The sequence below is a fragment of the Heteronotia binoei genome, chromosome 13 (assembly GCF_032191835.1).
Source record: "Heteronotia binoei isolate CCM8104 ecotype False Entrance Well chromosome 13, APGP_CSIRO_Hbin_v1, whole genome shotgun sequence".
Lineage (NCBI taxonomy): Eukaryota > Metazoa > Chordata > Lepidosauria > Squamata > Gekkonidae > Heteronotia > Heteronotia binoei.
The window spans coordinates 66,960,991-66,978,772 of NC_083235.1; the positions used below are offsets into that span (position 1 = coordinate 66,960,991).

The window sequence follows — 17,782 nt, forward strand, 5'->3', positions numbered from 1 at the left end:
AGAGGCTTTGCTCTGTAATCTGATTGAGCAAACCTGGCAAGCTGTGATGCAAAAGGAAACAACAGATGGAGAAGGAAGCAGGCAACATTGAGTTGCTCACGGGCCCAAAAGGATCCTCTGGGGGCTTGATCCAGCCATGGGCCGCATGTTTGGACACCTCTGCTCTATGGAGACCCATCCCCATAGGGTATAATGGAGAATTGACCCACAGATATCTGGGGCTCGGGGGGGGGGACTGTTTTTTGAGGTATGTGCACCAAACTTTCAGCATAGCATCCAATGCCTCTCCTCAGAACACCCCCCCCCCAGTTTCAAAAAGATTGGACCGGGGGTCCAGTTCTATGAACCCCAAAAGAAGGTGCCCCATCCTTCATGGGGAGAGAGACAGTTTGGTGTAGTGGTTAAGTGTGCGAACTCTTATTTAGAAGAACCGGGTCTCATTCCCCACTCCTCCACTTACAGCTGCTGGAATGGCCTTGGGTTAGCCATAGCTATTTCAGGAGTTGTCCTTGTAAAGGCAGCTGCTGTGAAAGCCTCTCAGTCCCACCCGCCTCACAGGGTGTCTGTTGTGGGGGGCAGAAGATGAACATATGAACATATGAAGCTGCCTTATACTGAATCAGACCCTCAGTCCATCAAAGTCAGTATTGTCTACTCAGACTGGCAGCGGCTCTCCAGGGTCTCAAGCGGAGGTTTTTCACGCCTATTTGCCTGGACCCTTTTTAGTTGGAGATACTAGGGATTGAACCTGGGACCTTCTGTTTACCAAGCAGATGCTCTACCACTAGCCACCTTCCCTCCCAAGATATAGGAGATTGTATGCCGCTCTAAGTCTCTGATTCAGAGAGAAGGGAGGGGTATAAATCTTGCAGTCTTCTTCTTCTTCATTATTTCCAACTGGAGGGAAGGAATTTTAAAGATGTGCGGTCCTTTTAAATGTGATTGCCATAACTCCCTTCAGAATTCAGTCATGTTTGTCACACTCCTAAAGTATCCTGGGTCCACCCTAAAAGTCCCCAGATATTTCTTGAGTCAGACCTGGCAACCCTAACATCAGTAATGGGATAAGAGAACAAGCTCTCTTATGAATTAGAAATTGGCTAGAAAATAAGAAGCAGAGTAGGAATAAACTGTCAGTTCTCACTGTGGAGGGATGTAAGCTGCAGGGTCCCCCAGGGATCTTTATTGGGACAGGTGTTCATAATCACAGTTTTGCATAGACACCTGGGGTAGTAGTAAATAGCTTGATGAAAATGTTAACCCATTGTGCGGCTACTGTGAAAAAGGCAAATTCATGCTGAACATAATTAGAACAGGAAAGAAAAAACTGCCACTATCATACAGTCCTTAAACAAATCTCATATCTTAGAAAGCCAATCTTCCCTCCTCGCCATCTCAACAGTACACCTGAGTTATTGTGGCTCAGATAGCTAGCTTAAAATAAGCAGCCGTAAAGGTTTGTGTAGCTACATCCTGAAAGAAAAAAATTACTTCCAAGGCAGGGACTTCTTACCTTGTAACACAAAGTAGCCAAATTTGAAGGGGATTCTTCCCTCACAGCTCTGATTTCTGCAGCTGGAACTAAAGCAAAGACATCTTGTACTGAAGTAGCTGTATCTACCCAGAACTGGTCCCAGAAGGCATCGTCTGTTGCTTCTACAGGCTGAAAAGATACAAAACATCGCAAGAATCACTTTGGGAGGACTGAAACCCACATAAGGATGATAGCAGACAAGGAGTACATAAATAACTTACAGCCTACATTGGTTTTAAATTATTGAATTAGCTCTTTAACATTTCAGATATTAATCAGAAGCAAAAAGACCATCGTTGGACTATGATGGAAAACCTTGGTAAATGGTGAAACTTTGCCAGCTTTTAACATGGCAATAGAACCTTCTTTTGTCTTGAGGAGACCCTTTTAGTGAGCATAATTCACCCTGAGCCCGCTTGCAGGGAAGGCGGAATATAAATCAGCTTAGATAATCTACCAATTTGATTATGGTATTAATCACTTTAAGTGCATGAGATCCAGTGTCTCAGATTCAGACTTCTCCACAGCAACTGCAGTTATTTATCTAAGTGTGGTCTATAATGCCACTATGCTTAGAACTGTAAGAAGCAAACAGTACATAGCTTCAAAAAGTTCCATCAACGGGCTATTATTACATATTAATACATGACCTAAAAGATACACTCTAAAAGATTAATTTTATCCTATAATTCTGATCTTTTCTATTGCAGACACCTCACAAAAATTCCTTAATGCAAGTGTTTCTTCAAAAGTTCTGTAAAACTTAACCCTACATTGGGGACAAAATCTATCAGTACGACTACCATCTTACGTAAGTGATCAGGGCCGGCCCTGCAATTGACTAAGGTGCTGGTCTTCTGGGGGTGCCAAATTGGACCCTTACATGACTCACTCAACTCTCCCATCTGGGCAACGGTCAGTGGGTGGCCCTCTGCACCACGCTCCCATTGGTTCTGGTCCTGGGCAAACCCAGAGTGTGGCCCTTCAGCATCAGCAAGCAAGAGTTCTCAGGCTCTGCAGGCCCATTGACTCTTGGCCAGAGATTTGCTATTGGTTCTGCTCCCTGGTTTGGGGTCTTGTTTGCACCTCCACAAGGCACTCAATGGCCAAGGGCCAGGGAGCACCAGGCTGAAAGTGGGCTGCTTCATCCAGCACTGAGCCCTTTCCTGTCCCCACTTGGGAACTGGATTTAGAGGAGGGGGCATGGCACACTGTCAAGCTCTCTGCTGAGTCCAGCCTAGCCGTGGCTCTGAAGCCATTCAGACACAGCTGGAGGAGCTGCAAGAAGGGCCTGGCAGGTGGTAGCAGCTGCCGCAGGGCTGAATTGCTGCTGCCGGCTGGAGAATGAAAGGGAAAGTGGCGGGGGGGGGAGGGGAGGGAATCAAGTGATGATGAGCTCTCTGCCCAGACTCCACTGAAGCGGCCGCCACTGGTCTGGGGGAAGCTGCTGCCATTCCTGGACTCCCACACCCGCCTCGGTCTTTGCACAGGAATGCCATCGCTGGTGACCTGGTGAGAAACGCTTTGGACAATGAGCCTGGAGCTATAAGTAGTGGCTGCAGAAGGGCTGGGAGAGTGGCTGCCTTGCCATGCTTTGATGTGGGGGCTACCCTTGGGCAGATCCGGCTCCTGCCTCTCCAGACCACCATGGGGCCCCCCCGGGCAAAACCTCACTCCTTGGGAGAGAAGAAATTTCAGGTTGCTCATGGGAATACTTGTGGAAGAATTCTATGAAGCTTTCGACATGTCATAGTATTAAAGAGAACTGTTTTAAAATGATGTATAGCCGGTATATGACTCCTAAAAAATTGGCAAAGATAAACAATAAGATGCCAGAGAGATGTTGGAAATGTAAAAAACATGAAGGTTCTTTCTACCATATGTGGTGGACTTGTGAAAGGGCAAAAAAGTATTGGCAGATGATTCAGCAAGAAATTTCTAAGATCTTGGGATATGAATTTAAGAAAATTGCAGAGACTTTTCTGTTGGGATTACAAATGGAAAAATTTCCAAAAGAAGATAGAACTGTAATTTGGTACTTGCTTTCAGCTGCTAGGACATTATATGCGCAGTTGTGGAAGCAAGAAAAAATACCAGAGAAATGGGATTGGATTGTAAAAGTTATGACATGGAGTGAAATAGACAAATTAACAAGAATATTAAGAGACTATGATTTAGAAATTTTTAAGACGGAGTGGGAAAAGTTTAGAAGATATGTAGAAAAAGAGTTGAAAATAAAAGGCCATTGGACAATTTTTGATAATGGTTAAGTTTTAGAAAGAAGAAGAATATAAATTTTTGTTTTAATAGTTAAGGGAACCTTCAAATATTAGCATTTTAAGTAAATAACACCGGCGGGGGTCAAGTAACGGGGGGAGGGGTGGGTAGAAAGTAATATATGGGATAGATAAAAGAAGTTATTAAAGATGTAAGAAATAGATTTATTACCATATGTTACCAATAAAATTGTTTTAAACCAAGGGATCAGATAATATGGGCTCTGGGGACCTGCTGGGGAAGAACAAGATGCTGTGGCAGACAGCATAGATCTCATTTGCTGAACAACAGAAGTTCATTACCTGGTTTGTTAGATTTTATGTTTTTAGCTCTTTAATCAGATATTATAATGCGCATGAACCATTGTACACATGGGTACGGATAACATACATGGATAGTAGAAAAGAGTCCAGTGATACCTTAAAGACTACTGAAATTTGTGGTAGGGAATGAGCTTCTGAAGAAGTGATCAGTGACTCACGAAAGCTCACTTGTATCTGAAGAAGTGATCAGTGACTCACGAAAGCTCATACCTTGCCACAAATTTTGTCAGTCATTAAGGTGCCACTGGACTCGTGCCCTTTTCTACTGCTACAGACAGACTAACATGGCTACCCATCTTGATCTATGTACATGGATTGGGTAATGTCCAGTATTCGCTACAAGGACTCTCATTCATTCATACTCACACACAAGTAGGCGATGTTCCAGACAACTACAAAAGCTGTAGTGAATATGCTTGATTATTCTGCCACTACAATAAAGATCACTCTTTGAGAGCCAGTTTGGTGTAGTGGTTAAGTGCGCAGACTCTTATCTGGGAGAACCGGGTTTGATTCCCCACTCCTTCACTTACAGCTGCTGGAATGGCCTTGGATCAGCCACAGCTCTCACAGAGCTTTCCTTGAAAAGGCAGCTGCTGTAAAGAGCTCTCTCAGCCCCACCTACCTCACAGAGTGTCTGTTGTGGGAGGTAAAGGAAATTGTGACAGCTCTGAGATTCAGAATATAGGGCAGGATATAAATCCAATATCATCATCATCTTCTTCTTTGTAGGAATACTTTTAGGAAAGAATTTGCTGAATGATGCGCAGTAAGGCAAGACAAGCATTCAGATTTGGACTGGTTTACATGATTGACATAAAAGCTCAAAAAGCAAACAGTTTTTGCCGAATAGCAGCTATTCTAACCTGTGGGTGGTTTCCAATTGTGTTTGGAAAAGGCAAGGGGAGGAAAGAGATATGAATGTTTAAATAAACTAACACAATTTCCTGTTTTACAATTTTACAGCAGGCCATTTTTAAATACAGTTTCAAAATGGAGGAGTCATGGAGAACTCCACCATGCCTATTTAATACTTGACTATGAAAAAAAAAGAGAAAGCATACCTCTTTCTCCAGAACTAGGTGATGTGTCACTAAAACCCAAAGACAATAAAGCAAGTAAGTAAAGTCCAAACTGGTAGAGCAGGTTTGTTTTCTGGCAGTTTTCTATTTCTGCGACAGTCCCTTTAAACTTTCTGGAAGCAGGTGTTTAGTCACAGGTGATTGCTTTAATACAGAATGTACTTGCATGTTTAGCTAATGGGCAATACAGCAAGCCTGCATTCTGTTTCTTCTGTTGAAAAAAGGGGTGGGTGAGTAAGCCATTTCCTATAAATGTAGTAGGACAGCAAAGATGTTTGAGAGAATTACTGACACTCGGATATATTATGGGAGGCTATAAGCACAGCCATCACAGCAACTCAAGAGGGCATTCATAGTGGCATTCAGAAGCATCTAATGCTTGATTAGCAACCTTTTAAAATGAGGATTACATATGGTAATTGGTCCTTGTGAATAACTACAATTCAAATATCTTGGTTACTTTGGTGTTTTCCCGCACATAGAAGGCTTGTGTAGTTTCCCCGTTAAATGTTACAGCACAGCGGCAGCAGGACTTTCACACGGCTGGCTCCAAATAGTTTCCCTGCCACAGTCTCCCAGTTGTGGCCCGCCCCTGCCCCCAGGGCTTTTCCAGAATTTTTTTTTTTTTAAATTGGCTACTGAATATTGTTTAAATGATTTAATAATCTATGTATTAGGTTATCTGAATTCCTTTTTTCAAACATCTAGCAACTTTTGTTGCAGATAAATGCCTTTTCCCCCCTATATTTCTATACCAAAAAGGGTTAGAGATTTACTTTTTATTTTATTCAATGAAAACTGAAAATCAGGGCTTTTCTTGTAGGAAAAAGCCCCGCAGGAACTCATTTGCATACTAGGCCACACCCCCTGCTGCCACCATTGTTTCGCGCAGGGCTTTTTGAGGGAAAAGCCCAGCAGGAACTCATTTGCAGAACAGGCCACACCCCGATGCGAAGGCAGCCGGAACTACATTCCTGCTCAAAAAAAGCCCTGCTGGAAGTTCAGAGAACTTGATATACAGATCGCTGTAGACTAGGGTTGCCAATCCCCAGGCGGGGGCAGGTGATCCCCCGGTTTGGAGACCCTCCCCCCACTTCAGGGTTGTCAGACAGCGGGGGGAGGGGAGGGAAATGTCTGCTGGGAACTCTGTTATTCCCTATGGAGACTTATTCCCATAGAAAATCATGGAGAATTGATCTGTGGCTATCTGGGGCTCTGGGGGGGGGGCTGTTTTTTGGGGTAGAGGCACCAAATTTTCAGTATAGCATCTAGTGCCTCCCCCCAAAATACCCCCCCAAGTTTCAAATAAATTGGACCAGGGGGTCCAATTCTCTGAGCCCCCAAAGGAGGTGCCCCTATCCTTCATTATTTCCTATGGAAGGAAGGCATTGAAAAGGTGCCGTCCCTTTCAATGTGATGGCCAGAACTCCCTTTGGAGTTCAATTATGCTTGGCACAGCCTTGATCTTGGCTCCACCTCTAATGTCTCCTGGCTCCACCCCCCCCAAAGTCTCCTGGCTCCACCCCCAAAGCCCCCCAGATATTTCTTGAATTGGACTTGGCAAACCCTACTGTAGACATAATATTCCATTTGTAGTTTAAAAAAAACCAATCAGACCCTGGAGCGCCAGGGGGGAGGGGGAGAAATGGCTGATGCAGAGATAGGGGAAATGTCTGGGCAGTGGACAGAATTGGGAAAATCCAAACTTTCCCACCCACTGCAGCCATCCATGTGTCGCTGCAAACTTTCCAAAAACTTCACAGCAAAGCAGGTTTGGGAAAGATCAGAGAAAAACTGGGGAAACTATGAGAGGTGCATGAATGCACTGTGAAGGGAGGGGGGACACTTCCCAACAGCATCAAACCTGGGACAAATAACCTGCCTGCGCTAATACATGAACACATGGAACTCCCTTACACTAACTCAGACAAGCAGTCTATCAAGATAGTACCTGCTATCAGCTGCTAGGACATTGTATGCGCAGCTTTGGAAGCAAGAAAAAATACCGGATAAATGGGATTGGACTATGAAAGTTCTATCGTGGAGTGAAATGGATAAATTAACTAGAACATTAAGAGACTATGATTTGGAGATATTTAAAAAAGAGTGGAGGAAGTTTAAAGAATACATAGAGAAAGAGTCGAATGTAAGAAGACATTGGACAATTTTTTAGTAATAATGGGGCGGAAAAAAAAAACGAAGAAGCAAGAAGGGGGGGGAAATATATATATAACGAATTTTGATTAGTCAGATGTATCTTTAGTATTGAATTAGAATCTATAACCTTGGGGAAGTCTATATTGGAGGGAGGGGGGATTGAAAAGTCATATGGGTTAGTATTGAAACAACGAAGGGAAATTAAGTTCTGTAACCATATGCTATCAATAAATTGGTAAAATGAAGATAGTATTATCTACTCCGACTCTCTGTGGATCTCCAATGTCTCAGAGAGGTCTTTCATGTCACCTACTATCTGGCCCTTTCAACTGGAGAAACCAGGGATTGAACCTGGGCCCTTTTGTATGCAAAACAGATTCTCCACCACTGAACTATGCTTACCAGTCCCCAGGTCCCAGCAGGGAATCCCTCGGTTTTTCAGGCTCTTTCCTGTCGCCAGCCAGTTGGCTGATTGGGGAAAGCCCTGCTCCAACAGTCATTATGGAAGATTTAGAAGAAGCTTGGAAGCTCAGAAGAAGTTTGGGAATTTGGAAGGTGTGTGTGAGCTTTTAAATCTCAGTAGGAGCAAGGCTGAATGAGGGCAGGGCGAGCTGGCAGAGCCACGTGGCTGTTCCAGGTGAGTCTGTGAAGCTGCAAGAAAGGAAGAGAGCCCAGTCCCTCTGTTTTACATTCCTTTCAGAAGTCATTTGCATAGTAAAGAGTAAACTAGAACCTTTTGTTTGTTTGTATTAGTCTGAAGAAGTTGGTGGAAATACAGCAGATGGTAACATTCAGCAACTCCTATGAGTAATTGCCTCAGTGAGATCACAAAAGTGTGTCCTTGCAAACTGTGTTTATTTTGACTGCTTTGTGAGTGTGTGGGAGTGTGTTCACTTTCATTTAGCGGAAGTGCAGCCAGTTGCTGGGGGCTGAAGAAATGAAGACTGTATTCAGGAGAACTTCACTGCTGTGATTTTATTTATCTATTTTAGGCTATTTGATCTATTTTAGTTTTGATCAAATCAAATAAACTAATTAAACTAAACTAAGTGTCCTGGCTCCACTCCACCCCACACTCCAGGTAGTTTCTGAGTTGGACCTGGCAACCCTACACTGAACAGATGCTCTGCCACTGAGCCATGGCTCTGCCTCTAGCCTTTGACAAAAAGCAATGGTTACTGGGATTTTACAAGACAAATCCTTCAACATAGTTCATAAAATATGATTCACTGAGGAGGGGTAGTGGCTCAGTGGTAGGGCATCTGTTTTGCATGCAGAAGGGCCCTGGCTCAGTCCCCAGCATCTTCAGTTAAAAAGAATCAGGCAGTAAGTGATGTAAAAGGCCTCCACCTAAGACCTTGGAGAGCCACAGCCAGTCTGAATAGACAATATTGACCTTAATGGATCAGTGCTTTGATTCAGTATAAAACAGCTTCATGTGTTCATGTAAAATTTAGAATATCCACAAAATAGATTTATTCAGAAGAGAAAACCCAACACATTATCCATAAAAAAAATGGGAAAGCAAGGAGAATGAAAAGCGCACTCTCTAATTAGAAAGCCTGGGACTAGTCTGGTAAATGGGGAGCAAAGCACACCTAGAGAAGTAGGGTTTCCAACCTCCAGGTGGCACCTGGAGATCTCCTGCTCTTACCATTGATCTCCAGACAACCAAGATCAGTTCCCCTGGAGAAAATGGTTGCTTTAGAGCATGGAGTATCAAATGTCCAGCCTGTGGGCCAAAACTGGCCCACCCTGGGCTTTAATCAGGCCCCTGGGGTGCTTTTCTCAACACTCCTGTCCTCACCGTTTGAAGCTCGGAGGATGCCTTTAATCTAGGCTTCCCAAGCTCCCACCGGTGGCAGGGGTTCCCCTGGTTTCAAGGCCCCCAACCCGCCGGCACAGAGCGGGCCACCGGGGGATCCCCACCCCCAAAGAGCCCCAAAGAGCCCCGCCCCCGAAGAGCCTTGAAGTGACGTATTGCACCCGGAAGTGACGTATTGAACCAGGGATGCTCTGGTGACGTATTGCACCAGGGATGCTCTAGGAATTCAGGGAAAACTCTATGACTTTGCACAGGGCAGCTCTGGCAATTTGGGGAATCTCTATGGTGCCATAGTTTCCCCCCCCCAAAATTGCTAGAGCAGCCCAATGCAAAACCATAGAATCCACCCCCCCCCAATTCCTGGAGCATCCCCATGCGATGTGCCAAGCGCAATACATCACTTCCAGGTGACATCATTGTGCTGTGCAAGCTATACATGTACAAAAAAAGTCCCCACCGGCTGCCAGTGGGGACTTGGCAACCTTACTTTAATCACAAAAGACAAACACAACACAAGAGCGTTACACCTAAGCTCAAAAAGCACCTCTTCTCAACATTTTCCTACATGGTCCTTTTTCAGCTTTGTGGGCCTTAAAATGGCTTAAACTTCATCCCACTACCACCACTTTTAGAATATGTGTTTTGATGCCCTAAAAATGACATTTCTGTATCATTCCCTATTACAAACCATTCAGCGGTCACAGATTTACCACAGATTACTACAAAGGAGGTGTAAGAACCATGCAAGCCAAAAAAGACCAGGGTACTACAAATGGTGATTAATGTTGGTATTGAAGAAAGATTTCTACCATCTGTGCACAATTTGGTCACACAGCACAATTTTAGTCACAAGGTACACAATTTTAGTCACAACAGCTACAGTCGCAAGATCTCAGACCACGCTCAAGTGAAATTCTATCAGGAAATACAGGAAACAAACTTTAGCAAAAAATTTTGAAGAAAGGGGTTAAGAAAAAACACAGCTATGGCTGAAAGTAATCAGCTGTGAAGCAAAAGCTATAAATCAAGCTTTCATGGCACTGGAACATAAGAATGTTGGTGTTTTTAACTCACACCAAGGGAAAGTGTATAAAGTGGAATAACTAGTTTAGAGATTCCAGTCATTTTGGATTCTTTCACTGAATATATTCTATATTTCAGTTTTGTGTTAACTGTTTCATTTGAAATTCAAAGACACTGAAAAAGCAACAAATTGGATTGTAGTCTCTTTGGTAGTTTCCAGAGAAACAACTCTGAATGAAATTCCTTAGGAAACAGGATACATCTGCAAAAACAGGACAGAGCTGCTCTGAGCTCCTCTTCAAAACAGGAAAAGCCCATTGCACACTGTCTCAGCTGAGACTTAAGGTAACTAAACATTCTGATAGCATTAGCTCAGCTATTAAACAAGGCAGAAGTCAGAGTACTGGGTTTGCATACTGAGGTTTACCTCTCTGTTCAACCAATTAAACTCAGTTGGTAGCCTTCCTTGAGTCACCAGCTCTTAGTCCTAGCCTAGCCTAAATTTATGGCAAGAATAAAGTAAGAAATGTTTTGTAACCTACATAGACTTCTTAGGACAGGAGAGAAAAGCAACCTGTGTATAAAGGAAGAATTCAATCTGCATTTTGGTAATTAGTTTTTGGCAATCGGTTACACTCTTCTGAGTTTTCTGGTCTTGAACATGTCTTGCATAGAGAAGACAAAACAGATATACAAAATAGCTTGCTAATCTTTTAATGTTGCCAAACAAGAAATCCCAGTTTGAACCTAGTAACCCAAATGACTTCTGCATTTCATATCTAAAAAGACCAGTTACCCTTTGATAATTAGGCTCCCCATAACAAAACCTACCAATATGTGAGAAAGGAGGAACAGAGCAGGTATTCAGATGAAATTGGAATCCATACTTCTTTCTCAGGAAAAATGATTTAAATCAGGCCAAAACACTTCTGATCCACAGTGTAATGGTAAACAACATACTGTACCAAGGAGCCAACTAGAAATGTAGTATAAGATTTCTGCTAAAAGTACAATCATGCTGGTTTGCATACATGTAAGAGTAACAAGACCCAAAACAGTGGATAAACTGCCATTCTTCTGTGAGACAGTTTATGAGATTTCAGGTATTATTAATATTTTTAGATGTTTTAGAATTAGGTTGGGAAATACCTAGAGATTTTGGGGATGGAGCCTGAGGAGGAGGGCAGGGTTTGAGGAGGGGAGGGACTTTAGTGGAGTATAATGTCCACGTTTCAAAGTGACCAGTTTCTCCAGGTGAACTTACCTCTGTTGCCTGGAGATCAGTTGTAACAGAAGATCTCCTGTCATTAACTGGAGGTTGGCAACCCTATTAGAATCAACCAGTGTGCTATTTCCACAAATACTTCATGTTTCATCTTAAAAGGTCCACATACAAAATACGCGCGCTGCAAAAAGGGTACCTGTTACATGAGGGTTTGTAACTTCTCAAATGCAAACACAGGGATTAGAAGTACAGGCTGTCAACAGTAACTATCCATGTCCTCATAAATCCAAACACTTTCAATAGAACTTTCAAATGGCTTTAGATTTGCAGCTAGGCTTTTTTTAAAAAAAGACATTTCAAATACCAGGATTCAATGGGTTATATCGACACGACAGTTACACATTATGCCGCTTTTTATTATATCTCACCACTCACATCTGTCGGTCACTTGAACTACAGGCAAGTTTGACATTGTTCTGTTCTGATACATTAATCAAAAACAGAGCCAAGCATCAGTTTACCAACTCCTAACAGATATGAATTCTGCCCTTTTTTTACAATTAGGTAATGCATGGGTATATGTCCCACACAGAATATGTAACAGACCTAACACATATCTGTTGGTTACTTACAAGAAAACCTAGTCCTCCAGACTGCTCCTGCAAGTGGTGACTTACTCAAGTGTGTAAACATAGGTGTTCCTTTTTCCCAATGGCACAATCTGCAAACCCAGATAGGAACATGGACTGTTCCCTCTTAAATAAGCAAACTTTAAAAAGACAACAAAGCATGTTTTAACAGTACGTGAGTAAAACAATTTTCCTGATTTGAAATATCTGTCCAAAACAAGGGTGGCCAAACTTGCTTAACGTAAGTGCTACACAGAATAAACATCAGCTGTTTGAGAGCCACAAAACATATACATCAGATGTCTGAGAGCTGTGAGACAGGAAGACAGGGAGGGAGGAAGGCAAATAGATGGGGAGGGATGGAAAGAAAGCAACTTTAACTTTAAATGCATTCTCCAAGCCTCCAGCTGGTTGGCTTGGAAAAGTGATTTAAAGAGAAAAATGCCTTTTCCAAGGTGGCTGCCAAGGCGGTGGGGGCTTCAAGAGCTACATGATATGTATGAAAGAGCCACATGTGGCTCCTGAGCCACAGTTTGGCCAACCCTGGTCCAGAAGATATGTATGCAGTAGTAGAGGGGCTCTTTTTCTCTTATTGTTTTGCTGTATTTTTAAACATGTAAACTACCTTGAGTCCTGCTTTGCAAGACAAGGGTAGGATAAAACATGTTTTTAAACCCCCCAGATAATAACTGTGGCTCTTACTTTCATACTGTGCCTCAGGACCCTATATATATTATACTAATTTTATGGCTGCTGTACATAGAGTTTTGAATTGTTTGTTTCCAGATGGAAATAGTAATGAGATAAACAGCCAATATCCCTTATTTGAGTATGTCAATACAAAAAACATTATTCTGATACACTATTCTAAAAGAGAAATAAATTGGAATACTGTGGATATATAGCCATACTTGGTGAAAGTGGGTTTAGCATATATAATGAGATAAAAAAACCAATATCTTTGTTCAGTCCTGGGGAAGTGTTTGTTCCAAGTTTCATAATAATTTGTAATTCAGCAATTTCCCTCTCCATTCTGTTCTTGAAGCTCCTTTATATTAAAACAGCAAATGCCCTCATTTTGGCCCAGGCTTACACGTTACTGTTTTATTGGTTTCCCACACTAATGCTACCCAGATCAACAGTTTTCTCAATTTGTTAATTGGATTTTAACTTTGTACCAATTTGCGTTTTAACTTTGTACCAATTTTACACTTTAGTGCAAAAATGTTATGGAGAGAAATAAAGTGCCAGTTAATACTTTATTTCTCTCCATAACATTTTTGCACTAAAGTGCAAAATGTTCCGGTTTTTTATTTGAAAATTCATATCCCACAAACTCTCCGCCAAATTTAGTGCTCAAAGTGGCTTAAAAATAAAATGTGAGCCATAAGAAATATTAATAAAAAAATTATAACTACACTACCTGGGAAAGCAAGTTTAGAAACACACTATTAAACAGAAGTCCTGCCATGTGAGGGCTTGTCTTACAAACTTTTCTAAAAGAGTAAGTAAGGCACGGTCACCCAGCAAAGGAAACCATTTAAGGCATATCCCTAACAGTTGTAATCCAGTACCAGTATCAACGTTAACAGACAGGTGACGCCAAAACAATCCCATAGTTTACAGAGAGAAAAAGACAGTCTTCAATACTAATTCTATATCTGTGTATTTTTTATTTCAAAGGGATTTACTCTGCTTCATATGGCAATTAGGGATCCACCAACTCCAATCATACCGGTAACGCAACGTGTATCTTTCAGCTTTCTCACTCAGATGTGCGATGCAATCCTATACAAAGTCACTCCAGACTAAACCCATGTATTTCAATACACTGGGATTGGAGTAACTCAGCACGTGTATCTTTCGGCTTTCTTACTCAGATGTGCGATGCAATCCTATACAAAGTCACTCCAGACTAAACCCATGTATTTCAATACACTGGGATTGGAGTAACTCAGCACATGTATCTTTCGGCTTTCTTACTCAGATGTGCGATGCAATCCTATACAAAGTCACTCCAGACTAAACCCATGTATTTCAATACACTGGGATTGGAGTAACTCAGCACGTGTATCTTTCGGCTTTCTTACTCAGATGTGCGATGCAATCCTATACAAAGTCACTCCAGACTAAACCCATGTATTTCAATACACTGGGATTGGAGTAACTCAGCACAGGATCCCACCGGCCGCCTTTCTTCCACCCCACACCCAGGCATTCTATTTAAGGCAGCTCAGCTTCTTCACCCCACACTACCCCTTCTTAGGCCTGCTCATCTTAGATCCGTATCTCAAAAGCTCTAATATAACTCAGCAAAACCAGCCAAACACCCAAACTAAAGGAAACTCTTTTATTTCTATGGGTGCTGAATCAGCATGAGTTATGGTTGATAATAGTAAGGGGGAGAAAACCTGATCTCAAAGGACATGGCTGGAAGCAATGAGCTTTCAGCACGCCATTGCCTGTGGGCACTCAGTCTGCAGTCTGTGAGCAACCCAATTCCTCGTGAACAACCAGCTACCAAAGGCCTCCAAGCCTCACCACACCTCTGCATAAGATCCTGGCCTTTCCCACCTCATATCAGAAGAGATGGAGAAACTCTCAAGGCAGGCCAGCCAGCAGCTTGCTTCTCAGCCTCCTAACAGTGCCCAAGCCCCACAAGGCATCCCACTCATCCCTATCAAACACACCCTTTGCCAACGATTCTGCCTCCAAAAAAGCTGCCATCCCGGGCAGTGCGCTGCCTGCCTCGAAAGGCCTTCCCCGCAAGGAGCCCCCCTTCTAGGCCGCCGCAGCCTCGCCTCGATCACCTTCGTCGGCCGGAGCTTCTCCCCTTCTTTCCCTACCTGGGTCTTGGTGGTGAGCTGGATGACCGCCTTCCTGAAGTTGAGCTTGGAGTCGCCGTTGCCCATCCTCCAGCCCCACCGAGCGCGGATCCGGGTCCGGCGCGACCTCCTCCTCGCCGTGAGCCTGCGGTCCCTCCCTGCGGCGGCCCGCACCGCGCCACGCCGTCCGTCACCGCTAATAGCCCTCCCCCTCCGCCGCTCTCCTCGCTGACGCGGCAGCCTCCATCCCCGCCGCCGCGCCGCGCTCACCTGCTGCCTGCCCCCACCGCAGCGCAGGCCGCCTTTCCTCTGCGCCGCCGCGTCCCTTCAGCCTAGGGTTGCCAATCCCCAGGTGGGGGCAGGGGATCCCCCGGTTTGGAGCACACACACCGCTTCAGGGTGGTCAGAAAGCGGGGGGGAGGGAGGGAAAAGTCTTCTGGGAACGCTGTTATTCCCTATGGAGGTTTATTCCCATAGAAAATTATGGAGAATTGATTTGCTGTTATCTGGGGCTCTGGGAGGGCTGTTTTTTGGGGTAGAGGCGCCAAATTTTCAGTACAGCATCTAGTGCCTCTCCCCAAAATGTCCCCCAATTTTCAAAACGATTGGACCAGGGGGTCTAATTCTATGAGCCCCAAAAGAAGGTGCCCCTATCCTTCATTATTTCCTATGGAAGGAAGGCATTGAAAAGGTGCGCCGTCCTTTTCAATGTGATGGCCAGAACTCCCTTTGGAGTTCAAAGATGCTTGTCACAGCCTTGATCTTGGCTCCACCCCCAATGTCTCCTGGCTCCACCCCCAAAGTCTCCTGGCTCCACCCCCAAAGTCCCCAGATATTTCTTAAATTGGACTTGGCAACCCTACCCTGATGCCACCGCGTCCCTTCAGCAGTCAGCCTAGGGTTGCCAATCCCCAGGTGGGGGCAGGGGATCTCCCGGTTTGGAGCCCCCCCCCTTCAGGGTGGTCAGAAAGAGGGGGGAGGGAGGGAAAAGTCTTCTGGGAACGCTGTTATTCCCTATGGAGGTTTATTCCCATAGAAAATCATGGAGAATTGATTTGCTGTTATCTGCGGCTCTGGGGGGGCTGTTTTTTGGGGTAGAGGCACCAAATTTTCAGTATAGCATCTAGTGCCTCTCCCCAAAATACCCCCAATTTTCCAAACGTTTGGAGCAGGGTGTCCAATTCTATGAGCCCCCATAGAAGGTGCCCCTATCCTTCATTATTTCCTATGGAAGGAAGGCTTTGAAAAGGTGTGCCGTCCCTTTCAATGTGATGGCCAGAACTCCCTTTGGAGTTCAGTTCTGCTTGTTGGCTCCACCCCAATGTCTCCTGGCTCCACCCCCAAAGTCTCCTGGCTCCACTCCCAAAGTCCCCAGATATTTCTTAAATTGGACTTGGCAACCCTACCCTGATGCCACCTTTCCTCTACACGGATGCCACCGCGTCCCTTCAGCAGTCAGCCTAGGTTGCCAATCCCCAGGTGGGGGCAGGGGATCCCCCAGTTTGGAGCCGCCCCCCCCCCAGCTTCAGGGTCGTCAGAAAGCAGGGGGAGGGGGGGAAATTGGACTTGGCAACCCTATTCAGCAGTCAGCCTAGGGTTGCCAATCCCCAGGTGGGGGCAGGGGATCCCCCGGTTTGGAGCCCCCCCCTTCAGGGTCGTCAGAAAGCGGGGGGAGGGAGGGAAAAGTCTGCTGGGAATGCTGTTATTCCCTATGGAGGTTTATTCCCATAGAAAATCATGGAGAATTGATCCGTGGGTATCTGGGGCTCTGGGGGGGCTATGGTTTGGGGTAGAAGCACCACATTTTCCGTACAGCATCTAGTGCCTCTCCCCAAAATATCCCCCAATTTTCAAAACGATTGGACCAGGGGGTCCAATTTTATGAGCCCCCAAAGAAGGTGCCCCTATCCTTCATTATTTCCTATGGAAGGAAGGCATTGAAAAGGTGCGCCATCCCTTTAAATGTGATGGCCAGAACTCCCTTTGGAGTTCAATGATGCTTGTCACAGGCTTGATCTTGGCTCCACTCCTAATGTCTCCTGGCTCTACCCCCAAAGTCTCCTGACTCCACCCCCAAAGTCCTCAGATATTTCTTGAATTGGACTTGGCAACCCTAAGTCGCCCCCGTCGCCGCCTCCTTTTCTTTCCCTGCCACAACCAGGCGCAAGCCCGCCTTCTCACGCATCGCAACTGGTTTCTCACAACTAATCCCACATCCTTGTCTCTTCAGCCCATCATCCCTCTCCTGCCCTCAGTCCTTCTGTCCCCGGAGACAAAACCTTGCTCCTCGCACCGGATCGTTCTTTTTTTAAGCTGCCTCCATTTCTTTCTCACAGTCACACACACAGAGCAATCTTTTTCTGCTGCCACCTGAAAACCCTGGGCCTTCCCTAGTTATGTCAAGATACTTAATTCCGACTGCTCTATTCACACAGAGAGGCCTTCATAGATCCAGGTGGGTAGCTGTGGTCTGAAGCAACAAAATAATGGCACCGTTAAGACCAACAATCAGGGTGTCCGCTTTGGTATGCATGCTTCCTCAGCCAGAATAGAATGGAAACGGTAATAACAATCTTACATATACAAGGTGGGCAGTGAATTAGCATACAGAATAATGAAGATGTTTTAAACAGATTAAATTAATAATAAGCTTAGTTATATGAGTATCACTTGTTAGGGTTCGACTGGGGGGCATAAAGACATAAATATGTCAGAATTGGAGTTTATTGTGTCCTTGATGCCGAGAGACTGATTAAGTTTCTTGGTTGTAAAGAGTAATAAATTTAGAGTCTGTTGTCATGCTCTGTTGATCTCCTCTCAAGCATGGGTTAAACAAATGGCATCTTTTTCTTATGTCCATCTTAGGAGAGCCAGTTTGGTGT

At 44.4% G+C, this 17,782-nt stretch overlaps 1 protein-coding gene across 1 annotated transcript in view; it reads right to left on the reverse strand.

Annotated features, from left to right (window-relative positions):
* Positions 1–15,074, reverse strand: part of HID1 (HID1 domain containing) — a 97,832-nt gene extending 82,758 nt beyond the window's left edge. The window contains exons 1-2 of the mRNA XM_060251934.1: positions 14,922–15,074; positions 1,514–1,663 (exon numbers count right to left, since the gene is read on the reverse strand). Coding sequence (XP_060107917.1) covers positions 1,514–1,663; positions 14,922–14,987 — 216 coding nt within the window. The 5' untranslated portion in view covers positions 14,988–15,074. The remainder of the gene's footprint in view (positions 1–1,513; positions 1,664–14,921) is intronic.
* Between the last annotated feature and the right edge of the window lie 2,708 nt (positions 15,075–17,782).